The sequence below is a fragment of the Carlito syrichta genome, unplaced genomic scaffold, assembly GCF_000164805.1.
Source record: "Carlito syrichta isolate Samal-C Ts95f unplaced genomic scaffold, Tarsius_syrichta-2.0.1 Scaffold309768, whole genome shotgun sequence".
Lineage (NCBI taxonomy): Eukaryota > Metazoa > Chordata > Mammalia > Primates > Tarsiidae > Carlito > Carlito syrichta.
Window position 1 is genome coordinate 586,794 of NW_007253864.1, and position 19,716 is coordinate 606,509.

A 19,716-nucleotide genomic window follows, 5' to 3' on the forward strand; every position below is an offset into this window, starting at 1 on the left:
TTAAATAAAATAATCAACATTCTGTTTTATTAGCGTATGTACCTGCAAATCTCAACCACCTTAAGAAAGGTTTTCTTCGACCCTTTCTCTTCTACCCCGTTTTGCCTTCCTAAAAGTCTGGTCTGCATTTGCTAGATTTATTTACTTGAATATTCTTTATGTTGTTCATTGTATATATTAGTTGTTCATTGTATATTATACAATATACACTGTATATAATACTATGTAATCATATATATCATTCAATATTTTATACATAATTTATAGTATATGCTCAGTAGTTTAAACATGAATAAATTCTAATTCCAATGAAATTCATATAAAATATACCCAATCTTCACCCAATCACCAGGAAACTTATTTTGACTATCCACTGAATACAATTGTATATTTTTAAATAATGAAATACTCTGTGTACTGTTTGGAATATTTTTGCAGCCAACACTGTCTTACATCTTCCTTTATCAATATATATGGATCTGTCCTATCTCTTTAACTATGCAGTATTCTATAGTATGTATCATAGGCTAATCCGCTATTTAGTACTATAAGCAATGCTAGCACAATGTAATCTTGAACAAGCTGTACCAGTGCACTAAAATTGCCCTCACAGGTGTCACTAATGATCAGTTTTCATCTTAATCGAACTTGTGTATGTGATAAATTTTTTTTCTCCTGGTAATGTAAAAATATAGTATAGGTTAGTTCTAGACATGCTACTCTGTAATATTCTTCGTCTCAGCTATCATCTATTAAGCCATGATAACAAATCTTTCTCTAACCAGTATTCTAATAGTTTCTGTCATGTATTGGAGAAACTCTCAATTCTGTGCCAGAATTTCTTTTGAAACTTTCCCAGCTGGTGATAATGTCTGGTCTGCATTTGCTATAAAAATGCAGGATCAAAACCCACTTATCTGGAAGCTTAACCTTCCTCCCCCCACACAGTAAATGTCTCCCCCTTCCTTTTTTTAAGGTTTATATATAATAAAACTCACCCCTTTAAATGTACGACTCTGCATGTTTAGACATACACCTCCCATCGTATAGCCACCACAGGAAGGGTATAAAAGTTTTTTTTATTCCAAAAACACATTCATCTTTGTATTCAGCCTACCCCCCAACCACTAATGTTTCCTGTCCTTACAGTTTTGCCCTTTCCAGAATGTCACAGAAATTGGATCACACTGTATAAGTAGGCTACTGAATCTTTCACTTAAGCATTAATGCATTTGAGATTCAGCTATGCTGAGTGTATCAGTAGTTCCCTTTTATTTCAAAGTAGTAATCCACCAGATGTACTGCAGGTTTAAGGACATTTATGCTAGATTGTTTCCTACTTTTTGGCAATTAGGAATAAAGTCACTATAAACATTCATGTACATGGTTTTGTATAAATTAAGTTCTTATTTCACCTGGGTAACTATATAGAATGAGATTGCTGGGTTAATGATGTTAAGGGTATGCTTAACTTTATAAGAAACTGCCAAACTATATTCCAGAGTGGCTATATCATTTTATATTCTCACCGATATATAAAAGTTCTAGTTGCTCCACACTGTTGTCAGAACTTATTGTCACTGTTTAGATTTTAGCCATTCTAACAGGCATGTATGTAATGGGTGACCATATGTTCCAATCTTTTGCCCACTTTTACATTTGGTGGTTTTCCTATTGAATTTTGAGAATTATTTATATATTGTAGATATACAAGTCTTTTATCAGATGTGGAATTTGTAAGGATTTTCTCATGGTCTATGGCTGGTTTTTTGATTCCCTTAACAGTGTTTTTATAGAGCAGAAATTCTTTTTATCAATATTTTATGGATGTTGTATTTAAAAATTTTCTGTAATACATGTTCACTAAGATTCTCTATGTTTTATTCTCAAAGTTTTAAATTTTACATTTATGTATTTTTCTAGTTATCATTTTGAGCTAGTTTCTGTATATGGTGCAGGATATGGGTACAAGTTTACTGTTATCTTGATATATGGATAGCCAGTTATTTCAGTACTATCTGTTGAAAAGGCTATTTTTTTCTCCACCAAACATATAGGCTGTTTCTGAATTCTGGTCTGTTGGCCTCTGTGGCTGGACTGTGACCAACACTGCATTATCTGTAGCTTAATAAGTTTTGAAATCAGATAATGTGAGTCCTATTTTAACTATTCTAGTTCTTTTGCCTTTCCACATAAGTTTTAGAATCAGTTTGTCAGATTATACAAATAATTCTGCTGGGATTTTGACTGAAAGTGGGTTGAATTTATAGATCAATTGGGAGAAAGCTGCTATCTTGTTTTCCAATTCATGAACATATCTCTGTTTTCTCAGGTTTTAATTATTCTCACCAAGGTTTGGTAGTTTGCAAGACATGTGTCTTGCATATCTTTTATCATACTTACTCCTAAGTATTTAATTTTTTTATAGTATCTATGGTGTTTTTTTGAACTTCTGAATGTTCACTGCTAAAATATGGAAATACATTTGATTTTTCTATATTGATTTTATAAACTTTCCTTATTTGTTCCAGTAACTTTTTGTAGATTCTTTGTGATTTGTCTATGTAGAAAATTCAGTTCATATGCTGCCTTTATCTTGCCTTATTCCACATGTGAGGACCTCTAGTTACAGTGTTGAATAGGAGTAGTGAGAATGGACATCCTTGCTTTGTTCTTAATCTTAAGGGAAAGGAATTCAGTTGTTCACCGTTAACTATGGCTTTATCTATAGGTTTTTTGGCAAATGTTATTAAGTTGTAGAAATTCTGAGTTTCTTACACGAATAAATGCTGAATTTTGTCGAATGTTTTCCCTCCCTGCTGAAATGATTTATCATCTTCACTTTTTAAAAGTGTTTGTGTAGAATTAGCATTATTTCTTTCTTAAATGTTGAGTAGAATTTACCAGGGAAGCCATCTGGGCCTACAGTTTTCTTTAATGGGAAGTTTTTTGAAACTACAAATTCAATTTATTTAATAGATATAGGGCTATTGAGACTACTACTTCTTGAGTTTTATTAGTTTTTATCCTTCAAGGAATTTGTCCATTTCATCTGCACTGTCACATTTATTAGCATTAAGTTGTTCTTTATTTCCCTCATTAAACTTTTAATGTTTATCGGTACTGTGGCATTTCTTTTTCCTACTTAATCTGCACAGAGATGTATCAGTTAAAAAAAAAATCTTCAAAAACTTAGCTTTTGATTGCCTTGATGTTCTCTATTTCTCAGCATTCTATTTCAGTGATTCCTCCTCTTTTTCTAGTTTCTTAAACTGAAATCTAAGGTCACTAAATTGAGATCTTTCTTCTTTTTCTGATATAGATGTTTAGTGTTATAAATTTCCCTCTTAGCACTGTTTTAGCTATATCCTACACATTTTAATATTTTGAATTTTCATTTAGTTCAAAATGCTTTCCAGTTTCTCTTGTAGATGTCTTTTTTAACTCACAGAAATATGCAATTTAGTGTCCAAAAATTGGGGAATTTTCCAGATACCTCTTCTGTTACTGATTTTTTATTTAATGCCATTGTGATCAGCAAAAATATATTCTTTGGACCTTTTAAAATGTATTGAGACTTGTTTTGTGGTCCAGAATGTGGACTATCTTGGTAAGTGTTCTATAAATGTGAATGAATCTTTTTAATTGATAATGTTTTGTATATCTCCTAGATTCTTCACTGATTTTCTCTACTTGTTCTGTTGGTTATGTGTAAATCTCTTGAATGTAATTTTTTTTCCTATTTAGGGTTATATGTTCTCTCTGTCATTAGGAAATAACCCTCTCCATCACTGATATTTTTTGCTCTGAAATCTACTTTCCCTGATATTAATATAGCCACTCCAGCCTTCTTTGGATTAGTATTAGCATGACATAACTTTTCCGTCCTTTTTTTTTTTTGAGTTGGAGTCTCACTCTGTCACCCAGACTGGAGTGCAGTGGCCGTTCCTGGCCACCGCAGCCTCAACCTGCTGGGCTCCGGCGATCCTTCCGTCTCAGCCTTCCAAGTAGCTGGAACTATAGGCACACGCTACCACGCCTGGCAAATTTTTTGATTTATTGTAGAGATGAGGTCTCGCCAAGTTGCCCAGGCGGGTCTTGAGCCTGCAGGCTCAGGCAGTCCACACACCTCAGCCTCCCAAAGTGCAGGATTACATGCTGAGCCACCGAACCCGGCTCGTCCTTTAACTTTTTAAAAAACAGGTTGAGATATCATTCACATACCATGTAATTCACCCATTTAAAGTATACAGTTCCGTGGCTTTTAGTATGCTCCCAGAGTTGTGCAACCATTACCCACATTAAATTTTAGAATTCTTTCATCACCCCGGAATGAAACATCTTGCCCATTAACAGAAACTCTCTATTCCCCACAATCCTGGGCAACCATAAATCAACTTTTTGCCTCTGTGTGTCTACCCATTCTGGAAATTTCATATAAATGGAATCATATAATATGTAGTTTGTTGCGACTAACTTCTTAATAAAATTTTCAAGGTCCATCCATATCGTAGCATGTGTCAGCATTTCATTCCTTTTTTAAAAAATCTGTTTTGAGTTTGGGTCCTTACTCTGTCATCCAGGATGGAGGGCAGTGGCATGATCATGGCTCACTGTAGCCTCAACCTCCTGGGCTCAAGAAATCCTTCTGCCTCATTCTTCTGAGTAGTGGGACTAGAGGCATGTTCCACCAGCCCTGGCTAATTTTTTTTTTTTTTTGTAGAGACGAGGTTTCATTATGCTGCCTAAGCTTGTCTCAAACTCTTGGGCTCAAGCAATCTTCTCACCTCAGCCTCCCAAAGTACTGGGATTATAGGCCTGAGCTACTGTACCCAACATAGTACTTCATTCCTTTTTATTGCCAGGTAATATTTCATTTATGTATATACATTTTATTTATCTGTTTATCAGTTAATAGAAGATTGTTTTCTTTTACCTTAAACAGTTGCATCTTTATATTTAAAGTAGGATACTTATATAAGAATATGGTTTGGTCTTGCTTTTTTGGTCTAATTGGATAATTTCTGCCTTTTAATTAGTGTATCTGTACTATTTACATTTGATTCCTATTTTTTTTTACTATTTTTCAATATATTCTTCCATTTTTCCTCCCTTTTTAGCCTTCTTTTGAATTGAGTATTATTCCAATTCATCTCCTTTATTACCTATATATTGTTCTATTTAGAAAGACTTCTTATTCTATGAACAGACAAGCAATGTATATGAGAGAGGACCCAAAAAACCCAGGATTTATTTTAAAATGTTGTATTCTTACATATTTACACTTCAGTCGCCTTCAAAATACTCTGTTTGATGCAATATACCTATTGCACTGCTCAAAAGTTTTTGAACTCATCAATTTTGATGCTTTTTAGTACTTATGCCATTTTTTGTTTCACCTCTTCTACATGGGTAAAACATTTCCCTTTTTCATCGGGGAAACAAATAAAAGTCACTCAAGGAGAGAGACTGGGTGACAAGGAGGGGTGGAACACAGGGTCATGTTGTTTTTAGTCAAAACCTGCTGAACACTCAGCATGGCGTGGTACGTATGTTGTCATGGTGGAAAAGCCAGTCACCTGTTTGCCACAACTCAGGACATTTTCTTCCACAAATCATGATGCAGCCCTCTTGAAACTTCCAGATAAAAACTGTGGTTGACTGTTTGAACAAACTCTGAGTATATACTACAGGGGCCCACTCTCCAAAAGATAATTCTGGTTTTTTGGGTCCTCTCTCATATACATTGCTTGTCTGTTCATAGAATCCACTCTTATGACTCCTATTTTCCATTTAATCCTTTAATCCATTTGGGTGCAGGATAAGAGTCTAATTTTAGAGGAACTGGCAAAGTCATTTCCTCCAACTTTTGCTTTTTGGGGCTATTACTGCCAACTTATGTTTCTAAATTTCACAAACAATCCTACCAGGAATATCACTGAAATTAGACTAAACCTGTACAAGGGAGGAAATTATATCTTTTTAATATTTGGTCACCTTATTCAGAAACATTTGTTGTAGCTTCATTCCAGTTTTTAAAAATTTCTCATTCAGGTAATTTTTCAACAAGTTGTAAATTTATTCCAAGGCAAATGATACCTTTTTTTGCTATAATACATTTCTCTATTCTTATTATGTTTTTTGACAGATTTTTGCTGCTTTTTTTACCTGCTTTCCTCAACTTTTTAAAAGATTTCAAGCCTACTGAAGAGTTGAAAGAATAGTACACAAATACCCTTTTATCAATCATTAACATTTTACAGTATTTACTCTCACAACCTATATACTATCTATCTAGTAGCTGAACCATTTAAAAGTAACTTGGCATTAGGACTTTTCACCTATAAATACCTTAAGTATAGTCTCCTACATAATCTAGCATCACCAATATCAGAGAAATTTAAAAATAAATAATACATTGAAGTCCACATTCAAATTTTCCTAATTGTCCCCAAAATATCCTTTATAGTGGTGTTTTTCTACACTGGATCCAATCAAAAGTCATGCAGGCTATCAAGTCTCTTTAGTCTTCTTTGCAATGCCCTCCACCTACCCTCTGTCATTTTTTTCATGATGTTGACCTATTTTTTCTTTTAAAGAGTCCTGGCCATTTTACATGTTTGTTTTTAAGCATTCTGTGTAGATACAAATCTCATTATGTAAAGGTCTTCAAGATCCAGTTCTACTTCCTAACACAGCATGATGCCCAGTGATATGGCTTTGGATCATGTGTCTATCCAAGGACATTATTTTCTTCTCCTTGTCTGCTTCTTCCTGAATGCTCTTCCACACCTTAGCAACTTTCTAACATTTCACAACTAAGGCCTGACTCAACCTTCCCTCCCCTCCTCAGACTGAGCCAGATGTTACTATGCAAACCTGTGCTAATATGACTGCAGCACTGCGCTGTTCCAAAGATTCATTTTCCCATTGGAGTTCAGAGGACAGAGACATTGCCTATTCCAGAAATAGGGCCTCAGTAATCAGTTTAGGGATTCAAATTTTCTTTCCCTGACAGAAATTTGGAAAGTCAAAATTTTATGAATAAAGTAAAATATACAAACTTCAGATTTACAGAATATTAAAAATGCACAAATAGGGAAGAAGAGAATAAAATAATTCCAAATCCCTTACCCTATTTCCAACCCTAAAATCCACCCCCCACAAAAAAAAAAAAAAAAAAAAAAAACAACCTTGGTTTTGATCCCTTAGACTCACTGGTCACTGTTCCCATCACACTCTAGTGAGTGTCTAGGCTTAGCACAAACCCTATTTCTAGCATCCTAAGCATTCTGGGGCTAGTAAAGATCAAGATTTAATGTTAGGCTCACCTTTGAAGGACTGTTACTGAAGTAGTAGAAAATCTTTTCTCGAGGAGAAAGCATTGTTTCATTTTTATGTGGGGAAATATAGACAGTATGATTCTGAGACAATTGTATTCGGCGTGGGGAGCCTGTTCTTACAAATGGATAGGGAGAGAGTGGAGGAGCCTCCATCTGTTTAAAAAAAAAAAAATTCAGTAATTCTAAGAAAAAAATTTTTGAACCAGGTATTTTTATTGAAAATGGCTTTTTGTTGAGTGAAGAGATATAATAAACCAGTAGTTTTATGAATGATAAACAGTGATGTATTAGCAACAATTAAACCTACAGAAAATCATTCCAATAACAAACATTTTTAAGTGCTTAGCTTGTGCCAGTTTCTGTTTTAAGCATTTTTTAAAAACTCTACTCCTGTGAAAGATTTATTAAACATTTTTTATACATTATGTCATTTTATCCTCACAACAACCCTACTAGCTAGGAACTACTTCTGTTCCCATTTTATACATGAGCAAACAAGAGACACAGAAATTTAAATGATTTGCACGGTCACCACCACTATTAAGTACTGAACAACTTGAACCCATGTTGCCAGTCTCTTCTATTACTATACTTTGTAGGGAATTCAAATACAACCTTACTGTTGTTTTTTCTTCTTTCATTTTTTTTTTTTTTGAGTTGGAGTCTCACTGTTGCCCAGACTGGAGTGCAGTGGCCACTTCCGGCCACCACAGCCTTGACCTGATGGGCTCCAGCGATCCTTCTGCCTCAGCCTTCCAAGTAGCTGGAACTACAGGCGCATGCTACCATGCCCGGCTACTTTTTTTGATTTATTGTAGAGATGAGGTCTCGCCTGCCCAGGTGGGTCTTGAACCCGCATGCTCAGGCAATCCACTCACCTCAGCCTCCCAAAGGTGCAGGATTACAGGCTGAGCCACCGAGCCCAGCCATTTTTTATACATAAAAATTTTTTTTCACTCTAATCCAATATGACTTACTCTTGATTAATGTTGCTCAACAGTAGCAATTATGTTGGTTAGGCAAATTACTTGTTAGAGACTATCTCGTTTTAATAAGAAAATTGTTTGTGAAGCTACTGTATATATGGAACATAAAGCAAACATGATTCCTCATGCCTTATAGATGAAAAATGTATGAAATAATCCTTGTTAAACTTACTGTGTTTGCCTGTGAGTACTTCATGGCAAATGTTTTAATTTGTTTTATGTAGATGTTGTTGTAGAACTGAATAAGGTCTCCCCTTTCCTCTTCTTCCATGTCACTGTTGGCACCTGTGAGACGTGTAGGTGTTGGAGGAGCACTGCTGGGCTGTGGAACTGGCAAAGTGCTACTTGATCTCATGACAGGACTGGAGTCTCTACTGGCTGTAGCCGGTAGAACAAAGGTTGTTAACACAAAGGCTGCTGGTACAGGATGTTTTAATAAAGAAAATTAGGAAAAAAGTGAACAGCTACCTGTACTACTCATTAATGACAGTAAATAAGCACTCTTTTTCATACCAAGGAGCAAAGCTTAGATAGGATATTAACAATTTAACCCCCATGCCATAACCATAGCAAGGGTTTACTGAATAGTTTCCACTAATAAGTTACACCAAGGTTTTTGGTATTCAAATTCTGCACTAAGTGGTGCAAAAAAAAAAAAATTAGGAATGGCATTTCCATAGCATAGTTCCAGCTGACATGCCAGATCTTTTTGGAGCTCAGGCAAGAGGACTCCTGCCTGAAACCACCTCTAATTCCCCAGGAGATAAACGTGATGCACTGTGTGTCCCAAAGCTATGGAATGCAGGGCAACTTTGCCACTAAATTTAGAATTTGGTTTATTGGTCCAACAAACCCTTTGCCAGTAAAATACTTTCACGGTTTCTGTAGTGGTTACTTCATTTAGTAATCCTTAGTCTTCTAGGCCTGAAAAGCAAGAAAAGCTCCTAATACAGTTTTTGTAAGAGTGTATAAAGATCTCACTTACTTCTATCTTTGTTCAGTTCTGTTGGAGAATTCTGATGACTTCTGCTATCACTGCTGCCAGAATTCCTTCTTTTTCTTTTCCCTTTTATCAAAACACTTCTATACACCTTTAGAGAGACAGTGAAAGGGAGATATAATCTGGTATTTATTGAGTACACCCTAGATGATGGGACCGTGATGTAAGTAACTTGATTCTCACAACAACCCCATGTTGCAATACTTGTCCTCTGAAAAGTTTAAGAATACAGCCAAGGCCATACAGCTATTAAATAACAGATCCAGGATTTACATCAGAGCCCGTCTAGCTTCAAATTTCAAGTACTAACTACAGTACTACAGAGCAGTAATAGCACCTGACCATAAAATCAAGCCATTCTAAGTCAATTACTTGCCTCGCAGAGACAAATGAATGGTATTAAAGGTAAAGTGGATTTTAGATTTTCAAGTAACACTCTCTTGTCTAAATATACAGTTTTGTGTTTACTAAACCAGACTGAAATGTGACATCGAAACCAAATAATGCTGTAATTCACATCTATCTTGTGATTCTCTGAATTAAGAAAGCAGTAAGATATTTTGCATTGTTGCCTTCTGAGGAAAAAAAAGACTTAAAATAATCAGCATGTGAAGTTTTCTGGCAGTGGCCAAAGAAGATTAGAGTCTTCTCTTAAAGTAGAGTCTCAGTTGTTTATTTTCAGGGAACAGGTGACAGAATGAACTATGGTTAATTTTTCTGTATTGATCACAGACTTTAAGCTTTATTTTCAGACTAAGAGAAGATATAGTTACCTGGCTTCGGGCTTGTGGCTGAGTCCTATAACAACGCATTATATTTTGGAAGGACTTGTCTTCTTTTGTGACCTGGCAAAGAATAAGAGTGCTTTGAGAGAACTATTAACTTCTGGCATAATAGTATGAGGAGCTCAACGAACTTACTCCTCAGTGAAAGTGGTGAAAGTTATATAAAACATAGCCATGTGAAGTCTCTGGAAATGGTCCTAAGGGCGTATAGCAAATGAAAAGACATTTATTCAAGAAAATCTACTAAGATTCAGTAAAAACAATGGGAATCTATAGTGTGTGAACCAAGATCTGAAGTAGAAAGGTACAATAACAAATGAAATGAAAAATTTAATACAAGCTAGGGAAAACAATAGATTTGAACTAGCAAAGAAAAGAATTAGCAAAAATGAAAAAAGAGATTGTGTGAGCTAAGGAATAGAGACAAAAAAGAATGAAGAAAAATAAACAGAGTCTCAGAGAAATGTAGCACATCAACATATGTGTAATGAGAGAACCAGAAGGAGAGGAGAGAAAGAGAGAAGCAGGAAAAATAAAATTGTTCAAGAAATGAGGATGAAAATCTTCCCAAATGTACTACATATTACATGTCCAGGAAACTCTCAAATTCCAAGTAGGATAAACTCAAACAATCCATACCCAGACATATAGTAAAAATGCTGAAAGCCAAAGAGAGAGAAAATATTGAAAGTATCACATGAAAACCAAGTTGTAATTTATTACCTCAATAAAATAACAGCTGACTTCTCATCAAAAATTATAAAGGCTAAGGGACTGTGGGATAACATATTCAAAGTGGTCAAAGAGAAAACTAAGAATCCTGAAATAAATACATTTTCTGATGAAAACAGAATTAGGTGTTAGCAGACTCCTTAAAAGGAAAAAATACTGCAAAAATATCTCTTCAAGCTAAAACTAAACATCCTTGGACAATAAATGTACATGAAAAAAGCTGAGAACACTGGTAAAGATAACTGTAAATACAGTGTAAGTGTGTATTTCTTCTCCTTTCTTATTTAAAAAGCAATTGTAAACCGGGCTCGGTGGCTCAGCCTGTAATCCCGCACTTTGGGAGGCTGAGGTGAGTGGATTGCCTGAGCCCGTGGGTTCAAGACCCGCCTGGGCAACTTAGTGAGACCTCATCTCTACAATAAATCAAAAATTAGCCGGGCGTGGTAGCGGGCACCTGTAGCTCCAGCTACTTGGAAGGCTGAGGCGGAAGGATCGCCAGAGCCCAGCAGGTCGAGGCTGCGGTGGCCGGGAGCGGCCACTGCACTCCAGTCTGGGCGACAGACTGGAAAAAACAACTCAAAAAAAAAAAAAAAAAGCAATTGTAGGCTGTTCAAGGTGGCTCACACCTATAATCCCAGCACAGCTGGGAGGAGCCCATGAATTCAAGACCAGCCCAGCCAATTTGCCGAGACCTCATCTCTACAATAAATCAAGAAAAATTAGCCGGGCATGATGGCGCATGCCTGTAGTTCCAGCTACTCGGAAGGCTGAGGCAGAAGGATTGCCTGAGCCCAGCAGGTTGAAGCTGCAGTGACCATGAGTGTGCCATTGCACTCCAGCCTGGACAACAGAGTAAGACTTAAAAAAACAAAACAAAATGTAGGCTGGCTGTGGTAGCTCATGCCTGTAATCCCAGCACTTTGGGAGGCCAAGGTGGGAGAATCACTTGAGCCTAGGAGTCCAAGACCAGCCTAGGCAATATAGCAAGACCTTGTCTCTACGAAATAAAAAAATAGCTGATCATGAAGGCATGGGCCTGTAGTTCCAGCTACTCAGGAAGCTGAGGTGGAGAAGACTGCCTGAGCCCAGGAAGGCAAGGCTGTGGTTAGCTGTGATCGTGCTGCACCACTGCAACCTGGGTGACAGAGTGAGACGCTAACTACAACAACAACAACAAAAAGACACTGAGACATTAGAAATTAGAATATTACCTTTTAAAAGTTTTTAAAAATACATTAATTAAATCAATGGCCTAACCATTCATCTTAAGACACTAAGAGAAAAAAACGAAGCCTAATGATATAAGCAGAAAGAAATAAAAAAGATTAGAGTATATATTGATGAAACAGAGAAAATTAATGAAACCAAAAAGCTATTTCTTTCAAAAGATCAACAAAATTGAAAAACCTTTAGCTAGAATGATCAAGAAAAAAAGGAAGAAAATTCAAAAGTGCTACAATCAAAAATGAAAGGCAACATTACTGACCTTAAAGAATAAAAAGGAATAAAAGGAAATATTATAAACAATTATATGCTAACAAACTAGATAGCTCAGAGGAAATAGACATACTCTTAGAAAGATACATACTACTAAAACAGATTCTGAAAAAACAGATGATCTGAATAGAACTATATAACAAAAAAGAGACTGAATTATTCAATAGTAAACTACCTACAGTCAAAATCCCAGACCCCAGGGGCTCCACTGCTGAGTTCTACAAAACTTTAAAAAAGTAATACCAAAATAAAGAGGGAACACTTCCCCACTCATTCTACAAGGCCTATACTACCACCCTGCTAATAAGGCAAAGCTATAACAAGAAAACTACAGACTAATAATCTCTTGTGGAGACAAAATTCTTCAGCAAACTACTAGCAAACCAAACTAGCAACATATAAAAAGGATTATACACCATGACCAAGAAGGATTTACCTCAGGGATGCAAGGCTGGTTTAACATGAACATCAATCAATGCAATACACTATATAAATAGAATAAAAAACCAAAAACTCATGATCATCTCAGCAAACACAGAAAGCAGCACTTGACAAAATCTGATACCCTTTCATGGTAAAAACACTCAACAAGCCGGGCTCAGTGGCTCAGCCTGTAATCCCGCGCCTTTGGGAGGCTGAGGTGAGTGGATTGCCTGAGCCCGCGGGTTCGAGACTCGCCTGGGCAACTTGGTGAGACCTCATCTCTACAATAAATCAAATTGAGCCGGGCGTGGTAGTGCGTGCCTGTAGTTCCAGCTACTTGGAAGGCTGAGGTGGAAGGATTGCCAGAGCCCAGCAGGTCGAGGCTGCGGTGGCCGGGGGCAGCCACTGCACTCCAGTCTGGGTGACAAAGTGAGACTCCAACTCAAAAAAAAAAACACTCAACAAACTAAAAATAGAAGGCAACTTCCTCAACCTAATAAAGGGCATCTATGAAAAACACATAGCTAATATTATACTTTAATGGTGAAAGACTAGATGCTTTTCCACTAAGATCAGGAACAAGACAAAGATTTCTGCTTTCAATGTTTCTATACAAAACTGTACTGGAGGTTCTAGGCAGAGTAATTAGGGATGAAAAAAGGGCATCCAGTTTAGACAAGAAGAAATAAAGTTATTAGCAGATTACATGATCTTATACATAGAAATCTTAAGAAATCCACTAAAAAACTATTAGAATTAATAAATTCAGCAAGGTTGCTGGATACTAGATCAGTATACAAAAATCAACCATATTAATATAAACTTGCAAGATTAGAGTATATATTATACTCTATATGAAACAACTTTTTACAAAAGCAACAAAAATATGTAGGAATAAATTTAACAAAAGCACAGAAGTTATACTTTGAAAAGTACAAAACACTGTTGAAAGAAACTAAAGATCTAAATAAATGGAAAAACATCTCATATTTATGGATCAAAAGACTGAAAATTGTTAAGATGGCAATATTCCCCAAATTGATCTGCAGATTAAATGGAACCCTATCAGAATCCTCCCTGACTCCTTTGTGAAATTGACAATCTGAGTCTAAAGTTCATTTTTTAAGTGACTTAGAATAGCCAAAATAATCTTATAAAGAAAAAAAAAAGGAGGACTCACATATCCCAATTTCATAATTTACAAGAAAGCAACAGTAATTAATAAAGCATATAGTACTGCACAAGTTATATAGTACAGTGGAATCAAATTATAGAGTCCAGAAATAAACTCATATGTTGTCCATGGTCAACTGATTTTTGATGAGGGTTCCAAGACCATTCAGTGGGGGAAAAAGTCTTTTCAACAGTGGTGCTAGAACAACTACACAGCCACATACCAATAATAAAACTGGACTTCTACCTCATACCATATACAAAAATTACTAAAAATGAATCAGAGGCCTAACTATAAGACATCAAACTATTTAAAAAAAATAGGGATAAGAGGGAGAAAAAAGATGGTAGCAAAACCAGTCAGATTGTCCAAGTCCCTGTGTGAGTGAGTGTATGGACAAATTTATATGTGTATCTATTTGTAAGTGGGCATGTGAGTGGCTGACTGAATAGGGACTCGGGAGCAAGTGGCCAGGCCTCCCTGGGTGAAGAGGCTGGCGCCGGCAGCTGCTCTGCTTGCACCCTAATGCCTCCCAGGATGCAGAAGCTGAAAGCCATTTTCTAAAATCAACATGCCTTTTCCCAGGAAGAAGCTGCAGGGAGCAACAGCTGTTGCCAGACTGCCCAACCACTACAGCGCCAGGCCAGACACTGGCAGCAAGGACTACAGAAGGAGAGCAGTGAGGGAGCCAGAGGAAGAGCCCCACAACAGAAGACAAAGCAGGTACCCCACCACCATCTTAAAAACTGGGCAGGGAAGTGCTTCAGGTTGCTCACCATGGAGGAACAGACCCACTCCCTGTGACCAGTGGGTTAACTACTCAGGAGCTGATCATGACCCAGAGGGAATATCCCAGAAGTACAAACTTTAGAGGGACAGAATAAGTACAAAGTCTCAGATGCTCTACCCACTACCCTGATATCATTGTGGAACAAAGGATGTGACCAGAAAGGGACAAAAAAGACCCCCCAAGAGATCAGCAGTGAGTCCTGGACTGACCCGCCCCCCTTGGCCCCAGCAATCCTCTGATCATCACACCCACACATCACATCCAGCTGGTGGATCCTGGACAGCAGTCATGCTAGGAGAACTCTACTCTATAAGTCTGGCTGGAGCACCCACCACCACCACCTAGGGAGGACGCTATTCAGCACCTCCCCACAGAGGGGGATCCCCCTGACCTTACAAGAGTTAGAAGAGACGAATGTCACCCCACCCACCCCTACCACCAGCTCCTCCCCTCCGGGCCTTGCGCCAGGGAGATTGAGGATGAGGATGAGCCCGCAGCTTCACAAGCTTACCTGTGAGCAGTTAAGAGGAATAATTACAGAACCTGCCACAAGAGGGTGGTTAGTGCCCAGAAATTCTTTTTCAATTCTTTTGTTGTGCTTTTTTTTTTGTTGTTGTTGTTTTGAGTTGGAGTCTCACTCTGTCGCCCAGACTGGAATGCAGTGGCCACTCCCGGCCACTGCAGCCTTGACCTGCTGGGCTCCAGTGAGCCTTCCGCCTCAGCCTTCCAAGTAGCCAGAATTACAGGCATGCGCTACCGCACCCAGCTGATTTTTTAATTTATTGTAGAGATGAGGTCTCGCTGCCCAGGCGGGTCTCGAACCCGTGGGCTCAGGCAATCCACTCACCTCAGCCTCCCAAAGGCGTGGGATTACAAGCTGAGCCACTGAGCCCGGCTCTTGTTGTGCTTTTGTTTTGGTTTAATGTGTGTATGAGGGTTTGATGTGTATTCCCCCCTTTTTTTATGCTTTGGTTTTGTGTGTGAGTGTGTATGTGTGTGAGAATGTGTGTAAGGGTTCAATTTGGATTTTTCTTCTTCCTCTTTTGTTTTTTGTTGTACGTGCATGCATGCGTGTGTGTGTCCAGTTTTCCAGTTTGTTTTTTTATTGTGTGTCTTTGTGTTTTCTGGTAGCTTTGGATTCTGTTTGTTTTCTTTTTGTCTTTCTTTGGTTTTTGTTCTGTTTTTGCGTGGTTTATTGTTTATTTTTTGTTGTTTTGTCCATTCTATTTCATTCTGCTTTTCTCTGATCTCATTATTGTTATTTTATCCTGGACTCAGGAGGCACATACACATACCCGTTGCATCATCATATAGAGTGGTGGTGGGTAGTGGGTCTCAAGAGGCCATACCCCAGTTGTGAACACTGTGACTTGCAATTCATTTCTGAATCCTAGCTCCCCATCCTCCACCTTATTTGACTCTCAAAACTATAAGGAACAGCAAAGCTACCCACCCCCAGCCCTGTTTCAAAACAGAACAAATCTGAAGGCTCTGATCAGGGTAGAATAGAGGGTTGAGTAAACAACAGAAGTGAAGCCCCAACCATACCACTAAATAACAGAATTAAAGAGAAAAGAAAGAGATCTTCCATAAATGAGGGGGAAAAAAATCAATGGAAGAACATAGGTAACAGCCAGTGTACCAAGGAGGTAACACCTAAAAATTCACACCTCAGTGCCCAAACAATGGAAATCACCAATGATTGACCCCAGAATACAACAGGGGTTAGGAGATGGATGGAAAGAGTAAATAAGACTCAAGAAAGATATGATGCAATACTGAAAGAACTTGTAACAGAGAGATTTTGGCCATAAAAACTTCATTCAGGAAATAAGTAACAAGATGACAAGCACAGAAAGCAGAATCAACCAAGCAGAAGAAAGAATCTCAGCTTGAAGACCAAAACATGAAATTAACCCAATCTGTTAAAAACATAGAAAGAAAACTCAGGAAGAAAGAACAAACCTCCACGAAATGTGCAACTAAATCAAGAGGCTAAACTGATGCCTGACCAATATCCCAGAAGAAGAAAAAGGAAGCAGAGAACACCTTGAAACAAGTATTCCAGGAGGTTATCCGAGAAAACTTTCCCCATCTCACCAGAGATGTGGCTACCCAAACACAAGAGATTCAAAAAACCCCCACAAGACATAAAATGAGAAAACCAACCCCTAGCCATAGTAATTCTGTCTATACAAAGCAGGTGTAAAAGAAAAAAATTCTAAAGGCAGCTAGAAAGGTCAGACTACCTATGGAGAAGACAATCAGAACAGCCGCAGACTTAGCAACAGAAACACTATAAGCTAGAAGGGACTGGAGTCTAATTTCAAAGTGCTCAAAGATAAACAATTTCAACCAAGAATTTCCTAGCAAGCCAGGCTCAGCTTCATCCGTGATAGAGAACTAAATCCTTCCCAGACATCCAATTCCTAAAAGGTTATGCTGCTTCCAGACCAACTCTATAGGAGATGCACAAGAAGGTATTAAGCACAGAAGAAAAAAGAACAACCATGCATTTCCCAGGAATTCAGAAAAACAAAGAATCAACACAATATACCTCACAACTGCAAAATTGAAAACACACATATATCAACTCAAAAGTAAAAAGAAAACAAACAGCCTTATGAGAGCCTCATGAAAGGGATAAACTCACATTTCAATAATCAGCCTGAACATAAATGGATTAAATACACCACTGAAAAGACATTGAATGACAAACTGGATTTAAAAACAAAACACAACTCAAGAATATGCTACCTCCAGGAAACACATGTCACTACAAAGGACACCCACAGACTCAAAGCTAAAGGATGGAAAACAAACTATCAGGTGAATGGAAAACAAAAGGCAGGAGTTGCAATTTCTACATCAAACAAAACAACCATCAAGCTATCAAAAATTAAGATACAGAAGGACATGACATGATGAAAAAAGGTTCAATCCATCAACAAGAAACATCTAAATATATATGCACCCAGTACAGAAGTACCTGGTTTTATAAAGCAACTACTAAGAAAACTATAAAAGGATACTGATTCTAACACCACCATAACTGGGGACTTAAATAACCCACTAACAATCCTAGGTAGATCAAAGCAAAAAAATCAATAAGGAGATATAGAACCTTAAATTGACATTTGGCCAAATGGACTTAATATATACCTACAGAACACTCCATCCAAGAATCATGGAAAATACATTCTACTCATCACCCTATGAAACATATTCCAAGATCAACCACATCCTTGGCCATAAATCAAGAATAAACAAACTTCAAAAGATCAAAATATTACCATGTACCATCTCAGATCACAGTAGAATAAAAATAAATACGGCCAGCCGGGCTCAGTGGCTCAGTCTGTAATCCCGTGTCTTTGGAAGGTTGAGATGAGTGAGCCCGCAGGTTCAAGACCCGCCTGGGCAACTTGGTGAAACCTCATCTCTACAATAAATCAAAAATGAGCCGGGCATGGTAGGGTACGCCTGTAGTTCCAGCTTCTTGGAAGGCTGAGGCGGAAGGATCACCGGAGCCCAGCAGGTTGAGGTTGCGGTGGCCAGGAGCGGCCACTGCACTCCAGTATGGATAATAAAGTGAGACTCCAACTCAAAAAAATAAATAAATAAAATAAATAAATATTGCCACCAACAAAATTCCTTCAAAACACACAAAGACATGGACACTAAACAGCACAATCCTGAACAACTCCTGTATCAACACAGAAATCAAAACAGAAATTAAAAGATTCTTGAAAACAAATGAAAATAAAGACACATCTTACCAAAGCCTCTGGAATGACATGAAAGTAATACTGTGAGGAGAATTTATATCTCTATGAACACACATCAACAAAATAGAAAGATCACAAGTTAACAGCCTAACAAATCACCTAAGGGAGCTGGAAAGGCAGGACCACCAAAACCCTAAGTTCAGCAGAAGAGTCCGGATCACCAAAGTAAAAGCTCAAATACAGAAAATAGAAGACAAGAATAAAAAAAAAAAACATCAGTGAAAAGAAAACCTGGTTCTTTGAAAGGATAATCAAGATTAAGAGACCTCTAGTCAGACTGACTAAGAAAAGGATACAAAAAGCCCAGATAAACACAATCAGAAACAATCAGATGAAATCATAACTGATCCCAAAGAAATACAGAAGATTATCAGAGATTACTATGCACACCTGTATGGAAATAAATTTGAAAACCTAAATGAAATGGAGGACTTTCTGACATCTAACAACCTCCCAAGGTTGAAACAAGAAGAAATAGAGGCCCTAAATATACCAATAACAGCCTGGGAAACTGACTTTATCATAAGAAAACGACCTTTAAAAAAAAGCCCTGAACCAGATGGCTTTCCAGCAGAATTTTACAAAACATACAAGGAATAGTTGATACCAATCCTACTGAAAGTATTCCAGGCAACTGAGAAAGATGAAACTTCCCCCAAGTCATTTTATGAAGCTAACATCACACTAATACCCAAACCAGGCAAAGACCCAATGAGGAAAGAGAACTACAGGCCAAAATCCCTGATGAACATAGATGCAAAAATTTTCAACAACATTCTAGCAAATAGGATCCAACAATATAGCTCAAAAATTATTCACCATGACCAAGTAGCCTTCATCTCCAGGATGCAGGGCTGATTTAACATCCACAAAACCATAAGTGTAATTCAATACACCAACAGATGTAAAAACAAGAACCACATGATTATATCATTAGACATAGAAAAGGCTTTTGAAAAAAAATCTAGCATCTATTCTTGATAAAAACACTTCAACACCTAGGTACAGCAAGAACATATGTCAAATTATTAAAAGCCATCTATGATAAGTTCATAGCCAACATATTACTAAATTGATATTACTAATTAGAAATTGGAAGCATTTCCCCTGAAAACTGGAACAAGACAAGGCTGACCATTCTCACACCTCCTGTTCAACATAGTATTGGAAGTCCTAGCTAGAGCAATCAGACGAGAGA

At 37.4% G+C, this 19,716-nt stretch overlaps 1 protein-coding gene across 3 annotated transcripts in view; it reads right to left on the bottom strand.

The window, feature by feature from the left end:
- The window catches only part of RBL2 (RB transcriptional corepressor like 2), a 60,553-nt gene that overhangs the window by 2,821 nt on the left and 38,016 nt on the right, over window positions 1–19,716 (bottom strand). For 2 of the 3 annotated variants that reach the window (XM_008067758.2, XM_021717454.1), the window contains exons 18-21: window positions 10,103–10,174; window positions 9,315–9,420; window positions 8,502–8,707; window positions 7,332–7,496 (exon numbers count right to left, since the gene is read on the bottom strand). In XM_008067758.2, coding sequence (XP_008065949.1) covers window positions 7,332–7,496; window positions 8,502–8,707; window positions 9,315–9,420; window positions 10,103–10,174 — 549 coding nt within the window. The remainder of the gene's footprint in view (window positions 1–7,331; window positions 7,497–8,501; window positions 8,708–9,314; window positions 9,421–10,102; window positions 10,175–19,716) is intronic. The other variant, XM_021717453.1, reaches the window with a different exon arrangement.